Source organism: Pongo abelii, chromosome 18, assembly GCF_028885655.2.
Source record: "Pongo abelii isolate AG06213 chromosome 18, NHGRI_mPonAbe1-v2.0_pri, whole genome shotgun sequence".
NCBI lineage: Eukaryota > Metazoa > Chordata > Mammalia > Primates > Hominidae > Pongo > Pongo abelii.
Genome location: NC_072003.2, coordinates 56,539,738 through 56,562,323, shown reverse-complemented (window position 1 = coordinate 56,562,323; position 22,586 = coordinate 56,539,738). Strand labels below are relative to the sequence as shown.

The window sequence follows — 22,586 nt, the reverse complement described above, 5'->3', positions numbered from 1 at the left end:
GGTTCCATTGATAGTAGGTATCCTTGAGTGGCAATTTACCTCTGTAGTCTTCCTTCCAAAAATACATTACTCGAAGTCTAATCATGACAAAATAATATCAGACAAATCTCAATTGAGGAACATCCTGCAAAACCCCTGACCAGGGCCGGGTGTGGTGGCTCACACCTGTAATCCCAGCACTTTGGGAGGCTGAGGCGGGTGGATCACCTGAAGTCAAGAGTTTGAGACCAGCCTGGCCAACATTGTGAAACCCTGTCCCTACTAAAAATACAAAAATTAGCCAGGCATGGTGGTGCGTGCCTGTAATCCCAGCTACTCGGGAGGCTGAGGCAGGAGAATGACTTGAACCCAAGAGGCAGAGGTTGCAGTGACGTGAGATCACGCCTCTGCACTCCAGCCTGGGTGACAGAGTGAGACTCTGTCTCAAAACAAAACAAAACAAAGAAAAAAAACCCTGACCAGTACTCCTCAAAATGTTCAAGGTCATCCAAAACAAGGAAAGTCTGAGAAACTTGTCACAGCCAAGTGGAGTCTATAGACACAGGATGACTAAATGTACTGTGGTATCCCGGATGGTATCCTGGAAACAGAAAAAGCACATTGGGGGAAAACCGAAGAACTCTGAATAAGAATTTAATAACAATGTAGCAATATTGGCTCATTAGTTGTGACACAAATGTAGCCTGGGCAACATAGAGAGACCCGACTCTAAAAAAAAAAAAGAAAAAAAAATAGCCAGGCAAGGTGGCTCACACCTGGGGTCCCAGTTACTTGGAAAGCTGAGGTGAGAGGATCATTTGAGCCCAGGAGTTTGAGGTTGAAGTGAGCTATGGTCATGCCACTGGACTCCAGCCTGGGGGACAGAAGGAGACCCTATCTTTAAAATAAAAAAAAATAATAAAAATTTTGCTCTTCAAAATTAGCCTGGCTTTGTCACCCAGGTTGGAGTGCAGCGGCGTGATCTCGGCTCACTGCAACCTTCGCCTCCTGGGCTCAAGTGATCCTCCCACTTTGGCCTCCCAAGTAGCTCAGATTACAGGAACACCACCATGACTGGCTAATTTTTGTATTTTTTTGGTAGAGACAGGGTTTCACCATGTTGGCCACACTGATCTCAGCCTCCTGGGCTCAAGTGATCAGCCCACCTGGGCCTCCCAAAGTGCTGGGATTACAGGTGTGAGCCACAGTCCAGCCGAAAACACTGTTAAAAAATAAAAGACAAGCCACAGACTGGGAGAAAATATTCGCAAGATTTTTTAAAATCAGATATATCTGATAAAGCACTTGCATGCAGTTATATCTCAATTATAAGGAGACAACCCAATTTTAAAATGGGCAAAAGCTTTAAAGAGACACTTCAGCAAAGAAGATATATGAATGGCTAATAACCACATGAAAAGATGCCCAACCATCGTTAGTTATTATGGAAATAAACAGTAAAGCCACAATGAGACACTACTGCACACCTATTAGAATGACTTTTTTTAAAAACTGGCAATACTAAGTATTAGCAAGGATGAGACGCTACTGCTAGAAGTCTCTCATATATTGCCAATGGGAATGTAAACGGTGAGGCCACTTTGGAAAATGTTTTTTTTTGTTGTTTTTTTTTGAGACAGGGTCTCCTTCTGTTGCCCAGGCTGGAGTGCAGTGGTGCAATCCCGGCTCACTGCAACTTCCGCCTCCCAGTTTCAAGTGACCCTCCTGCCTTAGTCTCCTGAGTAGCTGAGATTATAGGCGCCCACCACCACGCCCAGCTAACTTTTGTATTTTTAGTAGAAATGGGGTTTTGCCATGTTGGCCAGGCTGGTCTCAAACTCCTGACCTCAAGTGATCCACCTGCCCCCGCCTACCAAAGTGCTAGTATTATAGGCGTGAGCCACCGCGCCTGGCCAAACATTGATTCCTTTTTTTTTTTTTTTTTTTTTGAGATGGAGTCTTGCTCTGTTACCCAAGTTGGAGTGCAGTGGGGCGACCTTGGCTCACTGCAAGCTCCGCCTCCCGGGTTCACGCCATTCTCCTGCCTTAGCCTCCCAAGTAGCTGAACTACAGGCGCCCGCCACCACACCCGGCTTTTTTTTTTTTTTTTTTTTTTTTGTATTTTTAGTAGAGATGGGGTTTCACCGTGTTAGCAAGGATGGTCTCGATCTCCTGGCCTCGTGATCTGCCCGCCTCGGCCTCCCAAAGTGCTGGGATTACAGGTGTGAGCCACCACGCCGAGCCACTGGAAAATGGTTTTGCAATATCTTTTTTTTTTTGAGACGGTGTCTCGCTCTGTGCCCAGGCTGGAGTGCAGTGGCCTGATCTCGGCTCACTGCAAGCTCTGCCTCCCGGGTTCACACCATTCTCCTGCCTCAGCCTCCCGAGTAGCTGGGACTACAGGCGCCCGCCACCAGGCCCCACTAATTTTTTATATGTTTAGTAGAGATGAGGTTTCACCGTGTTAGCCAGGATGGTCTCAATCTCCTGACCTTGTGATCTGCCCGCCTCGGCCTCCCAAAGTGCTGGGATTACAGGCGTGAGCCACTGTGCCTGGCCGCAATATCTTTTTAAAATTATTATTTGGCTGGGCAAGGTGGCTCATGCCTCTAATCCTAGCACTTTGGGAGGCCAAAGTGGGTGGATCACCTGAGGTCAGGAGTTTGAGACCAGCTGGCCAACAGAGTAAAACCCTATCTTTACTAAAAATACAAAAATTAGCCAGGTGTGGTGGCACACACCTGTAGTCCCAGATACTTGGGAAGCTGAGGCAGGAGAATCCCTTGAATTATTATATGTACATATAATTTTATTTTGTTTTTTAAAAAATAGAGACAGGGTCTCTCTCACTCTGTTGCCCAGGCTGTGTTGAACTTCTAGCCTCAAATGATGCCCTCACCATCATTGGCCTCCGCCTCCCAGAGTGTTGGGATTAGGATTATAGGCATGAAGCATTCACACCCAGCCAGTTTCACAATGTCTTATAAAGTAAAACATATTGGCTGGGCTGAGCTTGGTGGATCACACCTATAATCCCAGCACTTTGGGAGGCCGAGGCGAGCAAATCACTGAGCCCTGGAGTTCAAGACCAATCTGGGCAACATAGGGAGACCCTGTCTCTACTAAAAATACAAAAATTAGCTGAGTGTGGGTGGCGCAGGCCTGGAGTCCCAGCTACTAGGGAAGCCAAGGCAGGAGAATCGCTTGAACCTGAGGAGTGGAGGTTGCAGTGAGCTGAGATCGCACCACTGCACTCGAACCTAGAGGACAGACTCCGTCTCAGAAAAAAAAAAAAGAAAGAAAAGCATAAACAAGGTGGCTGAGTGACACTGCTCACACAATGACAGAGTTCAGGGGTTTCCCCAAACCATCCTTAGGTTCCATAATCAGCCAGGACTCACAGAACTCGCTGAAAGCTGTATAACCACAGCTGCAGTTTATTACAGCTGAAGGATACAGATTAAAACCAGCCAAGGGAAATGGTGTATAGGGTAGGGGTCAGGAAAGTTCCAAACCTGGAACTTCCATTATCCTCTCCCTGTGGAATCAGGGACAGCGTTACTTTCCCTGCAGTATCAATGTGTGACAATACGCACAGACTATTGCCACCCTAGTAAACTCACTGTCTTGGTGTCTAGAGTCTTTATTGAGGTCCCATCATGCAGGCAGTGTTGACTGCCCGGGCGGCAAATCTCAGACTCCAGCTCCTCCTAAGGTCCAGCTATGTGGGTCCATATCTTGTGTCCCAAAGCTTCCACCCTAAGCCACACTGATTGGTGACCTGCTGCAGCCAGACCCCAGGCTAAACCACATTGTTAGACTATCAGGTGTGGCCAGCTCCACTCTAAACAATGACTATCAGATATGACATTCCAAGGGTTTAGAGGTCAAGACCCAGATGCTGAGCCCAAAAGCTAGATCTTGCTGGGTAGGTGGTTCACGCCTGTAATCCCAGCACTTTGGAAAGCCGAGGCAGGCGGATCACGAGGTTAGGAGATTGAGACCATCCTGGCTAACACGGTGAAATCCCGTCTCTACTAAAAATACAAAAAATTAGCCGGGCATGGTGGCGGGCACCTGTAGTCCCAGGCAGGAGAATGGCGTGAACCCGGGAGGCGGAGCTTGCAGTGAGCTGCGATCGTGCCACTGCACTCCAGCCTGGGTGACAGAGAGAGACTCCGTCTCAAAAAAAAAAAAAAAAAAAAGCCCTCAACACTAACTAGGAAATGGGGAGATGTAGGTCAAAGGGTACAGAGTGGCAAACATGTGGGATGAAGAAGTGGAAAGACCTAATGTACAGCATGAGGGTTAGAGTTAATAACAGTGTATTATATTCAGGATCTTTGCTAAATGAGCAGATTATAGCTGCTCTTGCCACAGGGAGGAAAATGGGTACCCATGTGAAATGATGGATATGTTAGTTTGTTTCACTACAGTAACCATTTTACTCTACATGTATCTTACAACATATTGTATATCTTATATATACACAATAAAATGCATTAAAAAAAAAAAGGAACCATTCCCACAGCACCAAGCATAGGGCCAGATGGAAAAGTACTCAATCAATATTTGTTGACTGCAATCAGCAACTCGTTAAAGTTGGCTTCTGGAAGCTGTTAGATGAACCCCCATGGGAACCTTTCTGTGAATTTCTTAAAATTGTAAAAGGCAGGGTGTGATGGCTCAAGCCTGTGCTCTCAGCTCTTTGGGAGGCCGATGCAGGATGATTCCCTGAGGCCAGGAGTTCGAGACCATCCTGGGCAATACAGCGAGACCCTGTCTCTACAAAAAATAAAATTAGGCCAGGCCCGGTGGCTCACGCCTGTAATCACAGCACTTTGGGAGGCTGAGGCGGGCAGATCATGAGGTCAGGAGATCAAGACCATCCTGTCTAATATGGTGAAACCCCATCTCTAATAAAAATACAAAAAAAAAATTAGCCAGGCGTGGTGGCAGGTGCCTGTAGTCCCAGCTACTCGGGAGGCTGAGGCAGAAGAATGGCGTGAACCCGGGAGGTGGAGGTTGCAGTGAGCTGAGATCATACCACTGCACTTCAGCCCGGGCGACAGAGGGAGACTCCATCTCCAAAAAAAAAAATTAGGCCAGGCGCCAAAGTGGGCAGATCACGAGGTCAGGAGATCAAGACCATCCTGGCTAACACAGTGAAACCCCGTCTCTACTAAAAATACAAAAAACTTAGCTGGGCATGGTGGCGGGCGCCTGTAGTCCCAGCTACTCTGGAGGCTGAGGCAGGAGAATCACTGGAACCCAGGAGGCGGAGGTTGCAGTGAGCTGAGATCGTGCCATTGCACTCCAGCCTGGGCAACAGAGTGAGTGTCCATCTCAAAAACAAATAGTAAAAATAAGTTAAAAATAAAAATAAAATAAAATAATTAGCTGGGCGTGGTGGTACACGCCTATAGTCCTAGCTACTGGGGAAGTTAAACTGGGAGGATCACTCGAGCCCAGGAGTTCAAGACTGCAGTGAGACATGATCATACGATTGCACTCCAGCCTGGGCATCAGAGTGAGACCCTGTCTCAACAACAATTGTTGTTTTTTTTTTTTTTTTTTTTTGAGACAGAGTTTTGTTCTTGTTGCCCAGGCTGGAGTGCAATGGTACAGTCTCGGCTCACTGCAACTTCCCTCTCCCGGGTTCAAGTGATTCTCCTGCCTCAGCCTCCCAAGTAGCTGGGATTACAGGCATGCACCACCACACCTGGCTAATTTTTTTGTATTAGTAGAGACAGGGTTTCACCATGTTGGCCAGGCTGGTCTCAAACTCCTGAAATCAGGTGATCCGCCCGCCTCGGCCTCCCAAAGTGCTGGGATTACAGGTGTGAGTCACCGCACCCAGCTACAACAACAATTGTAAATCTAATAGTGTAAATCCTTCAGTGGTTTAAGACCCAGGTGATCTGACCCTTGGCTGCCTCTTGAACCTCATCTCTCCCTGTCCTCCCAACTCTTAACCCTCTGTCCTTCCTCAAAGATCTCAAAGTCTTCCCTGACTCAGGGTCTTTGCACAGAAGGCAGTTTTCCCTGCCTGCAATGTTCTTCTCCTGTCTGATTCTTGTTCATCCTCCAGGTCTCTGCTAAAATGTTTAGACCTTCCTTGACCCAGTTATCTAAATGACAAGCCCCAATCCTCAGAATTACTCTCTCCCCTGGCACCCTGCTCTTTTTCTGTGGTGACATCATCACTATTGGTGAGTTGCTATTTCTTGGTGGGTTTGTACATCTAGATTGTTTGTCTCCCCCACTAGACTCCTTGAAGGTGGGGGCCCTCATCACAGCTCACAGCTCTGTTCCCAGGGCCTGGCACTCCCGAGGCACACACTAAACATCTGCTTCGTGCCTGAACCCCCACTGCTGAGTAGCTGAGTAGCTGGGACCACAGCTGGGCAGGCCCAGTACACAGTGGGGATATGGTCAGAGCAGGGAACTTTTGTAGAACTGAAGATAACTGAGGCAAGACATGTACTGCAGGTATCCCGTGTGGAGATGGGCTGCTCAGAGCCCAGGAAGGGGAGGCCAGTCCTGGCAGTAGACAGGCTGTCTGTCCCCGAACCCCATCCTAAGAATTCAGGACCCTGTGGCGCCAGCGGAGACTGTGGGTGGGTAGCTGGTTCCAGTCTGGGGACAGGTTCCTTCCCACTTTTTCTGACTGGGAGGCGAGTGAAGTTGGTTTGGGAGAAAATGTCAAAGTGAAAAACAGTGGAGTGATTCAGTCTTTTCAGTCTTGCTTGCTGCCATTTGAAAGGAATGAAAGTGGGACTAACAAAAAAAAAAAAAAAAAAACCCACAAAATCCAAACCAAAACCAAAACAAAAACACCCTACTGTTTTAGAATCTGCCTCAGAAACAATCATCTTTTTGTTTTCTGTGTCATAATAAAATTAAGGGCTCACCCGAGCTTTGTTCTGCACTTGGACTGGTCTGCGGAGAGGCTGGTCTCTGAGTAACAATTTTGCAGCTACCAGGAAGACTCCTCATTTCCAGAGTACCTACTACAAGTGGGGTGCTGGGACAGGGGAAGGGTCCCAGGTGCATTGAGGGGAGGGGGTTGAACATCCCGTTGAGTAAAGGGTTAAGTCAGCATCAACCAGTGATATTTTTAAAGTGTTCATCAGAGCTTGTCTCTTGCCTGCTTAAAACACTCCAGGCCTTGGCTGGGCGCGGTGGCTCACGCCTGTAATCCCAGCACTTTGGGAGGCCAAAGCAGGCAGATCACGCGGTCAGGAGATTGAGACCATCCTGGCTAACACGGTGAAACTCCATCTCTACTAAAAATACAAAAAATTAGCCAGGCGTGGTGGCGGGTGCCGGTAGTCCCAGCTACTCTTTGAGGCTGAGGCAGGAGAATGGCGTGAACCTGGCAGGCAGAGCTTGCAGTGAGCTGAGATCACACCACTGCACTCCAGCATGGACCACAAAGCGAGACTCTATCTCAAAAAAAAAAAAAAAACAACACTCCAGGCCTTAAAATAAAATGTTAGCCCTTCTCCATCATTGTGGTAGGCTGTATAATGGCCACTAAAAGATATATCAGTGGCTCATGCACTTTGGGAGGTCAAGGCAGGAGGATTGCTTGAGCTCAAGTTCGAGACCAGCCTGGGCATCATGGCAAAACCCAGTCTTTACAAAAAATTGGTGAGTCATGGTGGCTCAAGGACCTGTGGTCCCAGCTACACAGGAGGCTGAGGCAGGAGGATTGCTTGAACCCTGGAGGCGGAGGTTGTAGTGAGCCAGGATGGCACCACTGCACTCCAGCCTGGGCAACAGAGTGAGACCCTGTCTCAAACAAACAAACAAAACAGATCCTAATTCTTGGAACCTGTCCATTTTACCTTATAAAGTAAAAAGGTCTTTACAGATTAAGTGACTAAATTAAGATTCTTTTTCTTTTTTTTTCCTTTTGAAACAGGGTCTTGCTCTGTCACCCAGGCTGGAGTGCAGAGGCAAAAACATGGTTCACTGTAGCCTCAACTTCCTGGGGCTTAAGCAATCCTCCCACCTCAGCCTCCTGAGTAGCTGGGACCACAGGTGTGCACCGCCATGCCTGGCCAATTTTTTTTTTTTTTTTTTTTTTTTTTAGAGACGGGGTCTTTGCTATGTTGCCCAGGCTGGTCTCAAACTCCTGAGCCAAACCCATCCTCCTGCCTTGGCCTCCCAAAGTGCTAGGTTTACAGGCATGAGCCCCCACGCCCAGCCTCAAATTAAGATTCTTTATTTGAGGAAGACTATCCTGGAGTATCTGGGTGGCCCTAACACGATCACAAGTGTCCTTATAAGAGAGGCAGAGAAAGATGTGATACATACAGAAGAGGAGGAGGCCATGTGACGTAGGAGGCAGAGACAGGGTTGATGCAGTCATAAGTTGAGGAATGCCAGCAGGCCCCACCAGGGTTGGAAGAACAAGGATAAGATTCTCCTCTAGATCCTGCAAAGGGAGCATGACCCTTAGGACACCTGATTTTGGCTCTTCCCAAATTTTGGAAGATTTTGGCTCAGTGAAACTGATTTCAGACTTCTGGCCTCCAGGACTACGGGAGAGTAAATTTCTGGTTTTTCTTTTCTTTTTCTTTCTTTTTTTTTTTTTGAGACAGAGTTTTGCTCTTGTTGCCCAAGCTGGAATGCAATGGCTCAATCTCAGCTCACTGCAACCTCCGCCTCCCAGGTTCAAGTGATTCTCCTGCCTCAGCCTCCCGAGTAGCTGGGATTACAGACGTGTACTACCACACCCAGCTAATTTTTTGTATTTTTAGTAGAAACAGGGTTTTGCCATGTTGGCCAGGCTGATCTCGAACTCCTGACCTCAGGTGATCTGCCTGCCTCAGCCTCCCAAAGTGCTGGGATTACAGGCGTGAGCCACCGTGCCTGGCCAAATTTCTGTTGTTTTAAGTCACCAAGTTAGAACAGCCACAGGGCACTAATACAGTCATCTAAATAGCCTGTGTGATCCGGCCCTGGCCCGTGTTGCCAATCTCACCCTTGCCCACTTGGCCCCAGCCCCACCAAGGACCTTTTTCTGTTCTCAAAACTGGTCCAGCCTCAGGGCTCCTGCACTTATTAAATTCTTCCCCCAGATTTCCCAAGGCTAGCCCCTACTCATGATTTGGGTCTCTGCATAAATGTCACCTCTTCCCACAGGTCTTCCTAGACCACCTTAACCCAGAAATCACCTGTGGGTGACTCTGTGTCACATTCCCCCATTTTACTTTAGTCACAGTGTTTGTCACTATCTGAAAGTATTATTCCTCCCTGGTTTATTACTTCTGATCCCCACCAGACAGTGGGATCCAACAACTGAAATCCTATCATTTGTGGCAACACAGATGAACCTGGAGGACATCATGTGAGTGAAACAAGCCAGGCATAGAAAGACAAACACCACATGGTCTCTCTCATATGTGGAATGAAATAAAGAAGTTGATCTCGGCCAGGTGCAGTGGCTCACGCCTGTAATCCCAACACTTTGGGATGCCGAGACGGGCAGATCACCTGATTTCAGGAGTTTGATACCAGCCTGGCCAACATGGTGCAACCTTGTCTCTACTAAAATTACAAAAAATTAGCTGAGCGTGCTGGTGGGCGCCTGTAATCCCAGCTACTCAGGAGGCTGAGGCAAGAGAATTGCTTGAACCTGGGAGGCGGAGGTTGCAGTAAGCCGAGGTCACGCCATTGCACTCCAGACTGGGCAACAAGAGCAAAACGCCATCTCAAATAAATAAATAAATAGATTGATCTCATAGTAGAGTAGAATAGTGGTTACAGGAGGCTGGGGTGTAGTGGGAGGATACAGAGAGGTTGGTTAACAGGTACAAAGTTATAGTTAGGGCTGGGCATGGTGGCTCACACCTGTAATTCCAGCACTTTGGAAGGCCAAGGCGGGTGGATCGCTTGAGGCCAGGAGTGCGAAACCAGTCTGGGCAACATGGAGAGACCCCATCTCTACAAAAAATTTTTAAAAAATTAGTCAGGGCTGGGCCCGGTGGCTGATGCCTGTAATCCCAGCACTTTGGGAGGCCAAGGTGGGCGGATCACAAGGTCAGGAGTTCAAGACCAGCCTGGCCAACATGGTGAAACCCTGTCTCTACTACAGATACAAAAAATTAGCCGGGCATGGTGGCTCGAGCCTGTAATTCCAGCGAGACTCCATCTCAAAAAAAACAAAAACAAAATTAGTTGGGCATGGTGGCGTGTACCTGTAGTCCTAGCTACTAGGGAGGCTGAGGTGAGAAGATCACTTGAGCCTAGGGGTTGGAGGCTGCAGTAAGCTATGATCATGCCACTGCCCTCCAGCCTGGGTGACAGAGTGAGACCTCGCCTCAAAATAAATAAAAGTAAAAAGAAAAAAATACCAATATTGTACATTTCTTTTCTTTTTTTGTTTTTGTTTTTAGATGGAGTCTGGCTCTGTCACCCAGGCTGGAGTGCAGTGGCACGATTTCAGCTCACTGCAACCTCTGCCTCCCTGGGTTCAAGTGATTCTCCTGTCTCAGCCTCCCGAGTAGCTGGGACTACAGGCACCCACCATCATGCCTGGCTAATTTTTTTGTATTTTTGTAGAGACAGGGTTTTGCCATGTTGACCAGGCTGGTCTTGAACTCATGACCTCTGGTGATCTGCCTGCCTTGGCCTCCCAAAGTGCTGGGATTATAGGTGTGAGCCACCGCGCCTGGCCCTAATATTGTATATTTCAAAATACAGTAGCTAGAAGTGGGGATTTTGAATGTTCTCACCCCAAAGAAGCCATAAATGTATGAGGTGATGGATATGCTAAGTACCTTGATTTGATTTTTTTACACAATGTACACAGGTACCAAAACATCACATGGTACCCCATATTTAGGTACAATTATAGGTTGCTGCAAAAGTAATTGCGGTTTTTGCTATACTTTTAAATGCAAAAACCGTAATAACTTTTGCACCAACCTAATATTACATGTCCGTTAAAAACAGTTTTTCAAGTGGCTCTCCTTGAAGTGTGAGTATTTGGGGAAAATGTGGGAGCCAAGAAGGCCTTGTCTAGTTCGTTTCCTGCTGTATCCACAGGGCCTGGCATGTAGTAGGTGTTCAGCAAACATTGGTTGATGAATGCATGAATGACCTATCTGAGCAAACCTCTAGGCTCAAGGGGTGTGTGTGTGTGTGTGTGTGTATGTGTGTAAGGATTTTAGGGTGCATGTGTGGCAATGAAACTGTAACCTCTATATGACCTCCCATCTTCTGAGTGACCCCTCCTCCCTCACGTAGTCAGGTGCTTTCTGGGGAATATTTCATTTATTCCCTACAATACTCTGTGAGGCAGGTTTCCTTCATATCTATATGACAGGGGAGGAAACTGAGGCTCCACGATCATCTAATTATACAAAATCTGTTCAGAAGTGAAAACCGCATTAATAGGCAGAAAAGGACCTCCCCCTTCTACCGCTTACCCACCGCTTACCCAGACCCTCCCCTTCCCCGCGCTGGGTCTCCCGGGACTGTACTTTCTTTTCTATAAAATACAGACGGGGTGGGGGGGGGGTCTCACTGTGTTACCCAGGCTGGTCTCTAACTCTTGGCCTGAAGTTATCCTTTCACCTTAGCCTCCCAAAGTGCTGGGATCAAAGGCAGGAGCCACCGCATCCAGCCCCCCTCCCGGGACTCTTCTAGAGTCGCTGTGCAGGGCCTAGGCCGAGGGTGCACAGCACGCAGAAAGCGCCTGGGAGAGCGGTGGTCCCCGCGAGCCACCACAAGTTTATCCCTAGGCGCGGAAGCTACCACGGCCTGGACAAGTGCCGGGAAATTCCCAGTGGGCGGCTTGCCCCGGGGGAGGCCGGCGACGCGGTCTAGGCTGGTGCTGGCGGAGCCGATTCACGGACCCGGGGTTGTTTACTGGTCCGGGGAGTGGACGCGGCTGCCCACGAACCGGTCGGGGCTGGAGCGGCGGCGGCGAGCAAAGGGTTAAGGGGGCGGCCCCGGCGGCGGGGGCGGAGCCGGGATCTCGGCCGCACCTGGCGCCCCAGTCTCCCAGCCCCGACGCCTCCTGCAGCGCCCGGAGCCACACCGGGATCAGGAGCCTCGGGGGAAAAGCGGCGCGGGAGCCGGCACCCACCGCTGGAGGGGCGGCGACGGCGGCCGTAGCGACCTCGGGAGGCGAGCGGAGCCGCCATGGCCGAGTTCCCGTCGAAAGTGAGCACGCGGACCAGCAGTCCTGCTCAGGGCGCCGGAGCCTCGGTGTCGGCGCTGCGCCCGGACCTGGGCTTCGTGCGCTCCCGCCTTGGGGCGCTCATGCTGCTGCAGCTGGTGAGAGCACGCGCGGGCCCACGGGGTTGGCCGGGGGCTGCCGGTCCGGCCAGGATGGGTGAGGGACTCCGGCGCTGCGTTCATTCTTCGCGAACCTTGCGCTCCCCACCCGGGCTCACACTCTCACCGACGCGCTGCGCGTACCCCTAGGGCGCTTCCCGCACGGACGCCCCCAAGATCGCCCTGCATCCCTGTCACCACGACACTACCCCGTGGCCGTCGCTGCGAGCGTGAGCACCCTGCACCGTGTACAGAGTGCCTACTGCCCGTGCCCCATCGTGCCCCCTCCAAGGTGGTTACCAGCGGCCACAGAGAAGCCCCCACCGGAGCCACAGTCACTGCGCACAACCCACCAACCCTTGCCAGCCCTCCCTTCCCTCCTCTCTCTTTTTCACCCCTCTTTCTGCCCGGACAGTGCCCCCAGCCCTCTAGGGAACCCAGTCTGAGGCAAAGTCCACTCTCTGACCACCTTCTGCCCCGCTCCCAGCGGCTCCGCGTGGCCGCACCCATGAACATTCCTCATCTAATCTAGAGGGCACATCCGACTCCCCAACACGCACACTCAGGCACTACCCTGTGGGCGCCCGGGAGCCGGGCTCTTCTAGCTTTCTCTGGGTGACCCGCCAGGTTTCAGCCAGTTTAGCCAGCCCCACGGGGCCGAGATATCGCTGGAGGGAGGGGTCTGTGGGTAGCCAGGGGCAAGACTCCTACTCTGTCCCAGACCCCTGTACAGACCCCACCTGAGGCGGACCCATGGGAACATCCTCCACTCCCACACCAGCCACAGGCCCGGATGTTAGCTTCTTCCTCTGCCACCCTTTCGTGAGGATCTGGAAGCTGGGTGGGTGCCCTGGGTGGGTGAGGGCCTGATACATTTTCAGAGGACTCAGGTGGAATTGGAGTTGGGCCAGGACCTGTATTTCTTAGCAATCCAGCGAGTGGACGTTTCCCACTGTCTCCTACTGCTGAGTGCTAGCGCTGCTGCGAGGCCCAAGCTGGAGGGCAGGGTGGTTGCTTTGGTGCCAGACCCTGGGCTGAGGTCCAGTCTCCCTCCCCTGACCTCTCCGGGTGCGGGCCCACCTCCACCTGGGTCGGTGCTATCTCATTTCAGGATTTCTCAGATCTCTGTGGGCCCCCTCCCCAGCCTCTGAATCTCCTGGCGGGTTTGTTTAAAATTTAGATTATTGGACTCCACCCCCGGAAAAAAATGTGCAATTGGAATTTGAATCTCAGGAAGTACAGCCAGAAATTCATGTTTAACACTTCTCCCAGAGTTTTTTGTTTGTTTCTCTTTTGGGGGGGGTGGGGGAGAAGGGGAGAAGATTCTGTCTTCTGAGGGAAGAGGTCTAGTTCCTGGAATCATTTAATTCTGCAGATGGGGAGAGCCACTGACCCCGCCACTGCTGGAATGCTCGTCTCTGGGCTGGTTGTGAGGGGCACAGCCATGAGCAGCTGCCTGGCTGCCCAGGGGAGAGCCAGGTGGGTGTGAGAAGTGGTGCAAAAGGGCAGAGGAGGAGAGCAATTCCACGACCAGGTAGGCTTGTTGGAGGAGGTGGTTTTTGAGCAGAGACTTCACTGAAATCTAAGGCAGAGGCAGGGAAAGGGTGTTCCAAGGGCAGGAAACAGTGTGAGCCAAGATGTGGTGATGAGAAAGTTGAATTAATTTGCAGGGAGTAGCCAACAGGTTGGTGGTGCTGGAGTTGAAGCACTTGTTTCTGGTGTGGACAGAAGCCAAGGGTCTTGTGTAACTTCTGCGAGCTACAGGGTCTAGGTTCTGTTGGTGGCCTTAAGAGGTTTTGGAACAGAAGAGGGATCTTGCTGGGTGGAGGATGATGACCGGCAAGATCCCTGTGAGGGATCCCTCAGCATCCCTGGTGAGGTGGATCCTGAGGCTGGCCCCTGATGGACAGGAGGATTGCTTGTGGCCAGAAGTTCAAGACCAGCCTGGGCAACATGTTGAGACCCTGTCTTTACAAAAAAAGGAAAAAAAAATAGCCACTCATGGTGGTATGTGCCTGTGGTCTCAGCTACTTGGGAGGCTGAGGTAGGAGGACCCCTTGTGCCTGGGAGTTCGAGGCTACAGTGACTTTGATCGCACCACCGTACTCCAGCCTGGGTGACAGAATGAGACTTTGTCTCAAACAAACAAACAAACAAAAAAAAAAAAAGAAAAGAAAAAAGAAAGAGACTAGCAATAGGGGCAATAGGGGGAATGGAAGGCATTGGAGTAAGAGGAGGATGTTGCTCCTGTGGGCCGCAAGGGTCTTGGTAGCTTCCTCTAGAGAAGGCTTGTGTTCCTGATTGGGGGTGAGGGGGGGCATCCCCTGAGGGCTCAGCAATCCAGCCCTGAGCATCTGGGTCCCATTACACAGACGTAGACATTGAGGTCTAGGTAGAAGGACTCGCCAGGAGTCCTGTAATAGATAGAGCTTGGCACTTGGGTCACTTGGGTCTCTTGACTCTCAGGGACTGGGTGTGAGGGAAGTGGGCTTCTTTTGACCCCTACCTGCAGTGCCTTTGGGAGGATGAGGGTCTCCCATCAGAGTTCTGAAAATGAACTCTAAAATGTGTTCTAAGGCACATTTTAGTGCCTTAGAAATCTGCTTGTTGGGGCTGGGTGTGGTGACTCACGCCTGTAATCCCAGCACTTTGGGAGGCCGAGGCGGGCGGATCACGAGGTCAGGAGACGGAGACCATCCCGGCTAACACAGTGAAACCCTGTCTCTACTAAAAATACAACAAAATTAGCCGGGCATGGTGGTGGGCGCCTGCAGTCCCAGCTACTCGGGAGGCTGAGGAGGGAGAATGGCTGAACCCAGGAGGCGGAGCTTGCAGTGAGCTGAGATGGCGCCACGGCACTCCAGCCTGGGAGACAGAGAGAGACTCCATCTCAAAAAAAAAAAAGAAAGAAAAAAAAATCTGCTTGTTGGAGAAGCTGCATCCTGAGCTGTTTCTCTGGCAACAGACAGTTCCACTGGGTCTGAGATGGGATATGTGGGGGTTAATCCAACAGGCACCACCATCTGCTGGGAAGCCAAGGTAGCTCCCATCTATCAGGCCAGCACTAGGCTCAGGCCCTTTGCCAAGGCCTTTAGATCTTCTTAGTCGGCCCCATTTTACAGGTGAGAAAACTGAGGCTCAGAGGCCAGTTCTTTGCCCAAGATCTCACAGCCCTCCTCCACAGGAGTGATTTTTCTGACTTTTCTGGCCTATGGTCTTAATGACCATGTGTGGCTTTGCTGCTACCTTCCCAGGATCTGTCATTATGGAGGGAGTGATGGGGACCCTGGGCCCAGAGCCCGCTTTCCAGGAGCTTTTGGTCAGTGAGAGAGGTGCCCAGAGGATGTGCTTCTCCCAGAGGGATCAGAGAAGGCTGCATGGAGCAGGAAATAAATGAGAAGATGGAAGCTAATTCCCCATCAAACCCTTCTGTTTCCCAGGATTTGATGAATGTTCCTGGTGTGGTGGGAGGAAGGGGAGGTGGGTAGAAAGGCTCCCAGCTCCTGGAGAAGGAGATACACTTTTCATTCGGTATCAGAATGTGTCCTGAAGAACCAGTCTCAGTATTCTTCACAGATGTCTGGTGGTGTTCATTGATTTATCACTATCCTTATTCCTTGTAGATTCAGAAAGAACACCAGATGGAATATGATATTAAACCACATAAGACAGAAGAGTTAAAGCAATGTATCTTTAAAAGCTGGTGGTGTGGAGGGGAGAATTGACTTGCAGCAAGTTTAAGGCTGTTGATTATTTGTTGAACTTCCTAGCAGCCTAGGCAAAAAGGGAAACATGAAGAATCTATGCAGATAGCGTCTAAAAAAGGAGGCAGGTCTTTGTTGTTGTTGTTGTTGTTTTTCTGTGACCAATGGATTCATGTCACAAGGCAGGCAAGTTTGATCTACAGACAACTCTTGTGGTTTTTTTTAAAAAAAAGATGTCAGTGGTACAGATTTTTGTGTAACTCAGGTGGAAGAATGCAGAAGGCGTGGTTATTTGCTTATGGGGAGCTCCCAAAGCCTTTTTACAATAAGTATAAAGTAGTGCTGTTAGGTGCCCATCTCTCGTTTTTTCAAGCCTCCCCAAGCTGTGGGGAGAAGGATGATTTTATCTGGATTTATTGATAAGTAAATAGGCTCAGAGAGGGTGAGGAACTTGTCCAAGGTCACACAGGATAGAGTGGCAAGCTTGGCTTTGCACTTTGATCTGGAAATCCAAAACCTGGCTCTAGCTATGCTTCCTCATCTGATTTATTTTGGGGGTGGGAAGTTCTAGAGTGCTTTGGAGGGGGAAAAGGGGGACTTCAGGAAGGGAGACTCATCAGGGGCCAAGGCCATCAGGGAGGGCTTCCTGGCATAGGAAGGGAGAAGGAGGATCAGGACAGACCAGAGCTTGTACAGAGACCTGTCAGTCAGTAGGTGTTCTTGAGACCCAGGATGTGGAAGCTGTGTGAATGCCCTGTGGCGGTAAGGCCATTTGGTTTGGTACCTTCTGTCCTTCCATTTTGCCCCACCTCCTGGGATTGGGGGTGGCCACGCAATTCCCACTTTGCAGGTGAAAAACAGATCAAAAGCCTCACCTAGCTGGGCAGGTGGCAGGGTGGCACATGCCTGTAGTTCCAGCTACTTGGGAGGCTGAGGCAGGAAGATTGCTTGAGCCTCGGAGTTTGAGGCTGCAGTAAGCCATGATCACGTCACTGCACTCTAGCCTGGATGACAGAGTAAGACCCCTACTTTTTTTTTTTTTCCCTCGAGACAAGGTCTTGCTCTGTCACCCAGGCTGGAGTGTAGTAGTGTGATCACAGCTCACTGCAACCTCAACCTCCCAGGCTCAGGCCTCCTGAGTATCTGGGACGACAGGTACATGCCACAATGCCTGCCTAAGTTTTTATATTTTTTGTAAAGATGGGATTTCATCATGTTTCCCAGACTGGTCTCAAACTCCTGGGCTCCAGCAATCCACCTGCCTTGGCCTCCCAAAGTGCTGAGATTACAGGTGTGAGCCACCGCACCCAGTCCTCTACTCTTAACAAGAAAAAAAAAAAAAAAAAAAGGAAGAAGAAGAGAAGCCTTCCCCCTAGATCTCCATGATCCATGGGGTGACATGGAGAGTGCTGATGGGAACATAGGCCTGGACACTGAGAGCCTTGGGTTCAAATCCTGGCTCCGTCCCTTTCTGGCTGCATGATCCTGGGGGAATTCCCAAATTTCCCTGAGCCTCACTTCCTTGTCTGTCAGATGGTGATGGCAGGATCTAGATCATGCCTGCAAAGAGCTAGCCTAGTACTATATGTGGGAATGAAGGACCCTTTGGATTCACAGGGTTATAGGATCCGAGGGTTCTTATGCAAGCATAAGAGGTCCCTTTGCAGCATCTCCAACATGAACTTGCATGCTTCCAGAGACAGGGAGCTCAGTTCTTCTTAAGGCTGCCTGCTCCATCCTTGGGCACTTGGGAGTGTTGGAAAGTTCTTCCTTATGGTGATACCGGCTCTGTCTGCAGCCCCAGGAGGCAGACCAGCTCCTCTGCAGATGAAGGGCAGGGCAGGGACTGAAAGCCAACTCTGGTCTCCAGGAAGGGGCTACCTAGATGAGATTGCTGGAGTCCGAGTGAGGTGTGAGCAGGGCTTGGTCACACTGGGATTGCAATGTCTGAGACTCCTGGGGCTTCCCTTAGCACTGAGATTTGTGGGTGGTTCAGTCTTTTTAGTGCAGCATTCCAGGCCCCGCATGCCCAGTATGTTCATCTAACCCAGCTCCACTGCACAGAGCAATAAATGCCTTGTATTGTTAGTTCCCCCTACACTCCCCACTTACTGCAATGGGGGGAGTATTGAGTGTTTGGGAATTAATTTGTAATTACATTATGAATATATGAATACATTCTCCTCACAAAATAAAAAAACCTGTACAGATTACACTAAAGCTGTAGTTGGATTACCCACCTCTGTCCCTAAGGGGACAACTATTTGGGGTGTTTGTGGTCTTTTTTCCTGTGCACTTTTGAAAACATTGATAGTTTTATTCTGTATCCTTTGTTCAGCAAGTCGCTTTTCTCATACTTGGTGCATCTGAGAGCTCTTCATGTGCTCTTGTCATCCAGGCTGGAGTTCAGTGACGTAATCTCGGCTCACTGTAACCTCCGCCTCCCGGGTTCACGCCATTCTCCTGCCTCAGCCTCCCGAGTAGCTGGGACTACAGGTGCCTGCCACTATACCCAACTCATTTTTGTATTTTTAGTAGAGACGGGGCTTCACCATGTTGGCCAGGCTGGTCTTGAACTCTTGACCTCAGGTGATCCGCCTGTCTCAGCCTCCCGAAGTGCTGGGATTACAGGCATGAGCCACCGTGCCTGGCCACTCTTCATGTTCTGAGACTTGTCTTCCTTCCTTGTAAACTGTTGTGGAGTAACCTGTAGTGTCCCGGCAGCCTCTGCTCATTTAGCTGTTTCTCTACTGATGGAATTGTTTTATTCTTTGAAAAAAAATTACAGAGACATAATACAAAGCACTCAAATGGTAGAAAGGGTAATCATGAAAATGTAATCTCTCTCATCCCTGACTGACCACTCCCCACAGCTGCCCTCACCCCAGGCAACCACATGCCTTGTATCTCATTCCAGGGTGAGTGGATGCATATTTCTAACCACAGATAGGTGCTGTCTGTGCATGTGCCAAGCCATGCTTTTCCCCACACCAATACACCTAGGGATATTCTGTATCGGTGCACAGCAAGCTGTGTCCATTTTTTTCATACCTTTATTTACCTGATTTCTTTTTCTTTATTTTTATTTTGTTTGTTTGAGGCAGAGTCTTGCTCTGTCACCCAGGCTGGAGTGCAGTGACGTGATCTCGGCTCACTGCAACCTCTGCCTCCCGAGTTCAAGTGATTCTCCTGCCTCAGCCTCTTAAGTAGCTGGGATTACAGGCACACACCACCATGGCCTGACTAATTTTTGTATTTTTAGTGGAGACAGGGTTTCACCATGTTGGCCAGGCTGGTCTCAAACTCCTGACCTCAGGTGATCCGCCTGCCTCGGCCTTCCAGAGTGCTGGGATTACAGGCGTGAGCCACCGCACCCGGCCCTTAATTTCTTTAATAGGTAATGTATTTACAATGCTCAAGAGTAAAATAGACAGGGAAGGAATACAGTGAAAAATCTCTGTTTCCTTTTGGTTAAAGTTGACTCCTCATGCCCACTCTCAGTTTTCTATATCCCATTTTAAGACTTTAAGGAGATCTATGCAAATGTGGCTCTAGATTCCTATCTCTCCCCAGTTTATATAGTCTCCCCAAGATATATAGTCTAGCCACATCCTTCTGCACTTTTTCTTTTACACTTAAAAAATGAATCTTAGGGGTGCTTTTGTCTCAGTGTGTGGAGTGCGATTGCTTCTTTCTTTATGGCTTCTGTAGTATTCCATCATGCAGCTGTGATGTGACTGTGTGGTCAGTCCCTTTGTTGACAGACACTTCGGCTTTTCTATTCTTTTGCTGTTGCGCACCCTGCTGCAAGAAATGCCACCAAGTGCATCTGTACGATATGTTTCCAGAAGTGGGACTACTGGGTGGGAGGGTACATGCATTTGGGATTGTGATGTGGATTGCCAAATGCCTTCCCGAGAGGTCACACCCTTCCTGCCCGCAACAGCATGCCTCCTGGAAGGTTCCTGTTCCCACAGCCTCCCAACATGGTGATTTAACACACTTCTGGATGTGCCCAATCTAATAGACCAAAATGATAGGTCAATGTAGTATTATTTTCATTTCTCTCTCTCTCTTTTTTTTTTTTTTTTGAGACAGAGTCTCACTCTGTCACCCAGCCTGGAGTGTAGTGGCATGATCTTGACTCACTGCAACCTCTGCCTCCCGGGTTCAAGCAATTCTCTGGCCTCAGACTCCCGAGTAGCTGGGATTACAGGCGCCCACCACCAAGCCCAGCTAATTTTTGTATTTTTAGTAGAGACAGGGTTTTGCCATGTTGGCCAAGCTGGTCTTGAACTCCTGACCTCAGGTGATCTGCCTGCCGCAGTCTTCCAAAGTGCTGGGATTACAGGCATGAGCCACGATGCCCGGCTAATTTTTATATTTTTAGTAGAGACAGGGTTTCGCCATGTTGGCCAGACTGGCCTCGAACTCCTGACCTCAGGTGATCTGCCTGCCTCAGCCTTCCAAAGTGCTGGGATTACAGGCGTGAACCACCAAACCTAGCCTATTTTCATTCTCTTATCAGTGAGGTTGACCTTTAAAAAAATGTGTTTGGGTTGTTTGTTTTTGAGACAGGATCTCACTCTGTCACCCAGGCTGGAGTAGAGTGGCACGATCAGGAATCACTGTAACCTCCGCCTCCTGGGCTCAAGCCATCCTACCTCCTCAGCCTGCCGAGTAGCTGGGACTACAGGTGCTCCTCCCCATGCCCAGCTAATTTTTGGTAGAGACATGGTCTCACTATATTACTCAGGCTGGTCTCGAACTCCTGGGCTCAAGCAGTACTCCTGCCTCGGCCTCCCAAAGTGCTGAAATTATAAATGCGAGCCTCGGTGCCAGGATCTAAAAGATGTTTAAGAGCCATTTGTATTTCCTTGTCTGTTTGTATTCTTTGCTCATTCTACTGAGTGTGGTTGGTCTTTGCTTTAATAACTGCTAGGAGTTCTGGATTATTTGCAAATATTTCTTTCCTAATTTGTTTGTTTTGCTGGGATTTTTTCCCCCTCTCATGGTGTTTTTTTTTGCCTTGCAAAATTTTGTTTTAGTTTTTTTGTTGCTGAATTTCTTTATTTCATTCCTCTTCCTTTTTTCTTTCTGGGTTCTGGAAATTGAATCATAGTTCAGTCTTTTTCACTCCAGTTGTATCTATCTGAAATGTATTAACATTGTTACATATTTGTTGTATTTAATTACATTGTTAGCTTCTATTGTGATAGATAATACAGGTTTCCCACTTCCTAGTGATTTAAGTTTCCTTTTTAAAATTAGCTTATATATGTGATATATACAAGTTCGTCAATGGGGACTAGTTTAGATAAATTATGATACATCTGTACAATGGTGCATGATGCAGTGAGTAAAAAGATATCCCCCCACCCCTCAAAGAAGACAATGCAACAGCTCTGTGTATAACGATGGACAATCTCCAGGCTACATATTTAAGTGAAAAAAGCAAGGTGCAAAATTGTAGCATGCTATCATTTGTGTGGAAGAAGTACACAGATACAAGACACACTTATCTGAAATGCATATGTGTGTGGGGGGGGAGGGGGGGGCGGTGTGAAGTCCCTGGAGACACACATAAGAAACCACTCTTGGCCAGGCGTGGTGGCTCACGCCTGAAACCCAGCATTTTGGGAGGCCAAGGCAAGTGGATCACAAGGTCAGGAGATTGAGACCATCCTGGCTAACACGGTGAAACCCCGTCTCTACTAAAAATACAAAAAATTAGCCGGGCATGATTGTGGGTGCCTGTAGTCCCAGCTACTCGGGAGGCTGAGGCAGGAGAATGGTGTGAACCTGGGAGATGGAGCTTGCAGTGAGACAAGATTGCATCACTGCACTCCAGCCTGGGTGACAGAGCAAGACTCCATCTCAAAAAAATGAAAAATAAACTACTCTTGAGCCGGGCACAGTGGCTCACACCTGTAATTCCAGCATTTTGGGAGGCCGAGGTAGGCAGATCACCTGAGGTCAGGAGCTCGAGACCAGCCTGGCCAACATGGTGAGACCTCATCTCTACTAAAAAGACAAAAAATAGCCTGGCATGGTGGTGCGTACATGTAGTCCCAACTACTCGGGAGGCTGAGGCATGAGAATCGCTTGAACCCCAGAGGCAGAGGTTGCAGTGAGCCAAGATTGTGCCACTGCACTCCAGCCTGGGTGACAGAGCAAGATTCTGTCTCAAAACAAAAACAAAAACAAAACGCACTCTTGGTTGCCTCCAGAAGTTGAGTATCAAATGGAAGACATGATGCTGAATATGCTATTTGGATACCTATCATGTCATATATATTACATCGTTCAAAGATAAAAATCACATTTAAAACTTTGAAATAAATGAAAATATTGAGTGAAGAAAAAAATAGGGCCAGGTGTGGTGGCTCACACCTGTAATGCCAGCACTTTGGGAAGCTGAAGCGGGAGGATCAGTTGAGCCCAGGAGTTCGAGACCAGCCTGGGCAACAGAGCTAGGCCTTGTCTCTACACAAATTTAAAAATTAGCCAGGCATGGTTGTGCGTGCCGGTCCCAGCTCTCGGGAGGGTGAAGTGGGAGGATTGCTTGAGCCCAGGAGTTCAAGGCTGCAGTGAGCTGTCATCACG

At 49.3% G+C, this 22,586-nt stretch overlaps 1 protein-coding gene across 2 annotated transcripts in view; it reads left to right on the top strand.

Annotated features, from left to right (window-relative positions):
• The first annotated feature begins 11,974 nt into the window (after positions 1–11,974).
• PLLP (plasmolipin) overlaps positions 11,975–22,586 on the top strand; it is a 30,346-nt gene continuing 19,734 nt past the window's right edge. For both annotated transcript variants that reach the window (XM_054533962.2, XM_002826461.6), the window contains exon 1: positions 11,975–12,276. In XM_054533962.2, the coding sequence (XP_054389937.1) occupies positions 12,142–12,276 (135 nt within the window). In that variant the 5' untranslated portion in view covers positions 11,975–12,141. The remainder of the gene's footprint in view (positions 12,277–22,586) is intronic.